Source organism: Anopheles coustani, chromosome 3 (genome assembly GCF_943734705.1).
Source record: "Anopheles coustani chromosome 3, idAnoCousDA_361_x.2, whole genome shotgun sequence".
NCBI classification, from domain to species: Eukaryota; Metazoa; Arthropoda; class Insecta; order Diptera; family Culicidae; genus Anopheles; species Anopheles coustani.
In genome coordinates, this window is record NC_071288.1 from 86,595,483 (window position 1) to 86,602,073 (window position 6,591).

The window sequence follows — 6,591 nt, forward strand, 5'->3', positions numbered from 1 at the left end:
ACAAAAACACACTTCTTGTCGTAGGTTTCCGTCGTGTGTTATCTTCCTTAAACTGTCCTTTCCCCGGTTTATAATCGTATAAAAGAAACGTTCATCCAAATTCACTGAATCCTTATTGAAGTATTTAACAAAGCCCGAGCAGATCAAACAAGGAGAATTAAACAAGTGACTGATTTTAAATCTTAATTTTCGATGAATCAAAACATTAGCATAAAATAGGTGAAATGACCAAAAGTAAAACAATGAAACTAGCGCAACTAACAAATGTTTACTCGCGCAACAAACGAATTCCCCTTCGACGGAATTCCGTATTCAATTTGATTTCGTGTATGAATGAATGAGAATATGCTGGAATTGAATATGTTTCTATGAAAGCTTTTGATTTCATGACCGTATCAAGAAATGCAAATTAGGTTCTACTTTCGGCATTGAACTCTGGTAACAACTGACGGAGAGGAATTTTTAAGGTAGGATGTCCACTTTGTCGTGATACGAAGCCAAACTTGTCATGATAAAAATCCGGAAAGTACGGAGGGAAATGACAGTGACCCTGTGCTTCACTTTGTAGCGAAATTGATGTTCGATGCTGAGGATCTGGGCAATGTGAGATTTCTTTCTTACATTTGACCATGGCTGATTTAAAAGAACGATCGGCATGGAAAATTGATTAGAAACCCGGATAAGCAAATGTGGTAAAATCCCAAATGAGGCCCCCTACTCGCCACATCGTCGCCGTTTTTTCCACATTTCCGCTTGAAAGTTATGCAATTGGTGGCACATCAATTCAGAAGAATATAATGATGAGAAACTGTAATGATTTGAACTAATCGGTTAAACTGGGCAAGATGGACAGCATAAACCAATGAGTTGGACTGAAGAAATGAGTTTGAAACGGCGGCGCGCCCGTAGCGAGCGCAGTGACAGCGATTTTGGTTGGGTGGGCTTCGTTTGGGATTTTACCATAAAACAAAAACAAAAGCTGCTAAATACAAAAATGTGTTCCGATAATGATAAGCTGTGGAAAACAGCACAGTCATCAGCCCGGAAAGGCGCTGCAGGCAAGCAACCTGTCGATGAAGCAAACGCTCGAGGGTCATAAATCGTCCATCCAGGTGGTGACCTGGAACGAATCGCAGCAGAAGTTGACCTCGTCCGACAAGGATGGCGTTATTATGGTGTGGATGTTGTACAAGGTTGGTTGGTGGGATTTATATGCCATCGGGCTGTTAAATATTTTTGATATACCATCCATTCCAGGGTTCCTGGTACGAGGAGATGACGAACGATCGTAAAAAGTCGACGGTAAAGGGAATGGCTTGGACGAGCGATGGGCAGAAGATATGCATCGTGTACGAAGATGGCACTGTCATCGTTGGCTCGGTCGATGGTAACCGCATCTGGGGAAAGGAACTGAAGAACGTGTCGCTGACCGGCGTACAATGGAGCCCGGACGGGAGGCTGCTCCTATTTAGCATTAAAAATGGTGAGGTTCACCTGTACGACAACCAGGGCATCTTCGTGATGAAGCTGCACGTCCAGTGTGTGTACCTTACGCCGTCGAAGAGCATTACGGTAGTGGGGCTTTGTTGGTTCCATAAGGGCACCTCGCCGAGTCGTCCAGTTTTGACAATTTGCTACGAAAACGGTCGAATGCAGTTGATGCGGCACGAAAACGACGACACGCCGGTTGTGGTGGATACAGGGGTGCAGGCCATTTCGTGTATGTGGAACCATGATGGGACGATCCTGGCGGATTGCGGAATCAAGTCGAACCTTAGCAGCGATAAGGATAGCAGCCAAGTGTTGTTCTACACTCCGTTTGGTGTGGTAAGTGGTCTGTTAAATTGTAGGATATTTGATTTACAACAATATTGCATGAATTATTTAAAATGCGGTAAATAGCGCTGCTTTTGCAAAGTTTGGGATCGGTTGTTACCCACAATAATTAGCTCGAACGAATCAACCGATTTCACTTTTAAACTGCTTGAATCCTTTTACAGCCTTTTACTCAGCACCAGACAATTGCAGCAGTATGCTTAGATCCGCAAATCATGCAAGCCTACTAAAACCACTGACTGCTGAAGGATCGCTGATTGCTTTTTGCTGCGAAATTTGGTGTGATGAGCGGTCATTTCCCGACGAGAAAAAGTCGTGTCTACAACAATCATTTATGCGACACCTATCATTGTGGTAGATCTTAGAAAGCTGTGAGTTGCGACTCACCATGAAGTGCTTAATAGGAGGTTTGCATCGTTCGACGATCCAAGTGCACTGCTGGATTTTCATGCTGGGAAGTAAAAGACCGTATTGTTAAAACAAATGTTTCGCAAAACCAAAAGATCAATTTCGATCCGGATCCACATCCTTCAATCGCAATATGTTTGATAGTAAATCATTCCTTTAATAAGCTTTGGGTTTCCTGTTATCCCTTCCACCAGCACATCCGTACGCTGAAGATTCCCGGCAAAGAAATAACGTCCCTCTCGTGGGAAGGCAAATCGCTCCGGATCGCTTTGTCGGTGGATTCGTTCATTTACTTCGCAAACATCCGGCCGGACTACAGTTGGTGCTACTTCAACCGTACCGTCTGCTACCAGGAGGCGGGTGGTGGTGCCGGGGGCGACGACACGGATTCGGTAACGTTCTGGGACACCAACTCGAATCAGTGCTACGCGAAGCAGATCGAACCGATGATGTCGATGGCCTCCTCGGCTGACCACTGCGTGATCGCCGTTGAGACACGCATGACCGGCAAGGAGTTCAGCGTTGTGAGCGAGGGCAAGGGGAAGGATCTGATGTACCAGCTGCTGATATGCAACTCGATCAGCACGACGGTGGATTGTAGGTTCATTTATTTACAGACGAAGACTAGGTCGCAATTAGTTAATAATCTTTACCACATGGTTCTCTTCACCATCAGCCAAATACATCGACATTAGACCGGAGTTTGTAACAATGAACACAACGCACGTGATCGTGGCGTCGAAGGATCACTTTCTGCTCTGGCATTATCATACACCGAAGGTAAGTCCGCTCCGCCACGAGTTCTGGAAGTAATTTGATTGCCAACGCAAGCTCTTTCCCTTCATGTCCAGGGGGCCTCCACGTTGCACGCGAACCTCAAGACGAGACGCGATCGCAGGTACCACATCGACGACACGCCCGCCCTGGAAGTGCTAAACGATCTCGACTCGAAAACGGCCCACGAAATCCCACCCAGAGTGGACCCGAGCCAGGATCCGATCTGTTGCCTGGCATCGTCGGAGAATTTGCTTTTGATTGGCCGGGAGAGTGGCCTCATCCACGAGTACACGCTGCCCCATCTGGTGCTGCGCAACCGACACTATCTGCAGACGCGCAGCTACAAGTTGGCGATCAACTGTTTCTCGACCCGAGCGGCCATGATCGACTGCAATGGCGTGCTGACGACGCTGACTCTCCGTGACGACACGAGCAACGAACTGGAGCAATCGAGCGGCCACATCGAACGGAAGGACGTGTGGGCCATCTGCTGGGCGAAGGACAACCCGCAGCTGCTGGCCATCATGGAGAAGACGCGCATGTACATCCTGCGCGGGGCCGACCCGGAGGAACCGATCACCTGCTCCGGCTACATCTGCCACTTTGAGGAGCTGGAAATCACGGGCGTCCTGCTGGACGACATCATCAAGGGTGGTGCGACGCCGAACGTGAAGGAGCATCTCGTGCAGTTGCGCGTCAAATCGCTGCGCGACACGGAGGACCTGCTGGCGCACGTCGGGATCGCCGAGGCGAAGCAGTTCATCGAGGATAACCCACACCCGCGGCTGTGGAGACTGCTGGCGGAGGCATCGCTGAAGAAGCTGGACCTCGAGACGGCCGAAGCGGCGTTCGTGCGATGCAGCAACTATCCGGGCATTCAGCTGATCAAGCGCCTCAGGACAATCCAGCTGGAAGCGCTGCAGCGGGCCGAGATCGGCGCGTTCTTCGGCGAGTTCGATGAGGCGGAAAAGCTGTACATGGACGTGGATCGACGGGATTGCGCGGTTCGGTTGCGCCAGACGCTGTGCGATTGGTTTCGCACGGTGCAGCTGTATCGGCTCGGGCCGGGCACGTCCGACCAGCAGATGGAGAACGCGTGGCGCGAGATCGGCCACCACTACATGAACATGCGCGCCTGGGACAGCGCCAAGGAGTACTACGAGAAGGCGCACCACATCGAGGGCCTGATGGACGCGCTGTACGGTTTGGAGCAGTACGACGAGCTGGTCGGCTGCATGCACAAGCTCCCCGAGAAGAGCCCGCAGCTGGCGAAGCTGGGCCAGATGCTGGCCACGGTGGGGATGTGCGAGCAGGCGGTCGCCGCCTACCTCAAGCTGGGCGACGTCAAGTCGGCCGTCTCCAGCTGCATCGGCCTGCGGCAGTGGGGACTGGCGGTGGAGCTGGCGCAAAAGTACAAGATGCCCCAGATCAACACGCTGCTGAGCAAGCACGCGGCCCAGCTGCTGCAGGAGGGCAAGCTGCCGGAAGCGATCGAGCTGCAGCGGAAGGCGGGCCGCTACCTGGACTCCGCCCGGCTACTGCTGAAGATGGCCGAGGCGGAGGTGGAGAAGAAGTCCGACTACGTGCGCATCAAGCAGCTGTACGTGCTGTCGGGGCTGCTCGCGGAGGAGTACATCGAAAAGCAGATGGCGCTGCAGGCGGGCGGCCCAAGCCGAGCGGCGGTCCTGGCCCAGCTCAATCCGGACGATGCGGTGCTGATCGAGCAGATATGGCACCACGCGGAGGCGTACCACTATATGCTGCTGGCACAGCGACAACTGCGCTCCGGGTTGCTGCATAGCGCCGTCATTAGCGCGCTCCGGCTGCGCGAGTACGAGGACGTGCTGGACGTGGAGGTGCTGTACGCGCTGCTCGCCCTGGCCAGCTGTGCCGATCGCTCGTTCGGCACCTGCTCGAAGGCGTTCATCAAGCTGGAGGCGATCGAGACGATCTCCGAGGGTCGTCGGCTGCAGTACGAGGAGCTGGCCATCAGCATCTTCTCGCGCTACGACCCGAAGGACAACAAGGTGAAGCACGTCAGCTGTTACACCTGCGAGACGCCGGTGGCCGACTGCAGCACGCTCTGTCCCAGCTGCGGCAATCGCTTTCCGCCGTGCATCGCGTCCGGACAGCCGCTGACCAATCCGACCGGCGCCTGGCAGTGTTCCGGTTGCTACCACGTCGCGCACCCGCTGGAAATGACGTCACGCAAGACGTGCCCCCTCTGCCATCTCTGGCTGATCGCGCCGGCGAAGGGAGCGGTGGAGATTTAATGTTTTACTGCACACAAACACACATGCTTATTACGTACCTGCGTTCAAGTTTATCGAACACTCCGTTTATCATGATCTTTTCTTAAGGTTAGTACACATTATTCAAATCTATTGTTTCCCAACAGATGAAACAGTTAACTGATAGTTACAATACCTACGATGCGATGTTCCCATTATGTTATTTTCATTTATCATATTACTTTTAACATCAACATTTTTACATTTTTGGGAAGCTACATTCGAAAAGGTTTAAAAAAGAATTAAGTATGACAGTTTTCAAATTATTATGAATATGCAAAGAAGATGTTTTAGATATTGTTGGGAAACCAATCATCGGGCAGTATGAAACGTCGATAACGCTTTCAATTGCAATAAATGTAACACACCAAAATAAACTCAGAAGGACTCCGTGGAAAAATGGTTTAAATGATTGGTAACGAATTACTGGATGATTAACGTGATTAAGTTGACAACCTATGATGAAATTACTCCTAGTAGAAAGAAAATGAAACGTAATAAAGTTAAATAGGTAAATAAGACACTGGACAACTTCTTCAAACTTACTCTACCTACCTTCTTATTTAAAAATACTTACTCTGCCTACCTACAGCGCAGGAACCGATAGGAGGGTTTCTAAAGTAGAACCACAGTTAATATCCTTAGCGAGGGCAAGAAAACTTTACATTTTGATTTATAAATTTTGAACCATGAAGTGAAGTTATACAAAAGCCCTAGGAACGAAAAAACTCACCACAAACCCAGAAACACACCTTTCGGATATTTTGATTAAATACTATCAAGCATGTTGTTTATTTGAGGTAGAACTTAAGTGCGAGTTTATTGCTCAATAAGTTTCTGGTCCTTACATTAACATAGTTTCTAATACAAGTTTGGTAATAATTAGTTGTATTCTTTAATATGTTATCAAATTTACAAGATTTCTATTTTACAACTAACAAATCGATCAAGTCGACAACATCTGACTTTGCGGCCGCATCTATTTATCTCGACGGATTAATCGAATTCGTCTAGATTATTGACATTGTTTGGGCTTGCTGTTAATTCTGCGTCAATTCATCCTTTCAAAATTTGATTTAATTTCGACGTAAATTTCATGTTTTGCGTCCACAGTAGAAAGTTGCTTCCAATCTGTTAAAAATCTATCAATATCCGTACCCGTTAGTTTTGATTCACTTAACCGTTTTGAAAACATCGAAGCCCATTCTTTAACCGAAACGGAATTATTTGCAGGCAACTCATTTCGTATAATAAAGTCTGCAATGAGAACATTATCCAA

General features: G+C 48.9%; 1 protein-coding gene across 1 annotated transcript; it reads left to right on the forward strand.

Annotated features, from left to right (window-relative positions):
• Positions 1-1,007: 1,007 nt before the first annotated feature.
• Positions 1,008-5,526, forward strand: LOC131268665 (WD repeat-containing protein 35-like). Its single transcript, XM_058270909.1, has 5 exons — positions 1,008-1,193; positions 1,258-1,827; positions 2,439-2,841; positions 2,921-3,024; positions 3,096-5,526. Exons 1-5 carry the CDS (start codon positions 1,008-1,010, stop codon positions 5,292-5,294), a joined length of 3,462 nt encoding a protein of 1,153 aa, XP_058126892.1. The 3' UTR covers positions 5,295-5,526.
• The last annotated feature ends 1,065 nt before the right edge of the window (positions 5,527-6,591 follow it).

Bases quoted from the DNA above. Each gene is read 5' to 3' on its own strand.
- LOC131268665 (XM_058270909.1), top strand. From the start codon at position 1,008: ATGATAAGCTGTGGAAAACAGCACAGTCATCAGCCCGGAAAGGCGCTG. The intron at 1,194-1,257 runs GTTGGTTGGTGG...CATCCATTCCAG, and splicing joins TGGTGTGGATGTTGTACAAG to GGTTCCTGGTACGAGGAGAT. The intron at 3,025-3,095 runs GTAAGTCCGCTC...CTTCATGTCCAG, and splicing joins GGCATTATCATACACCGAAG to GGGGCCTCCACGTTGCACGC.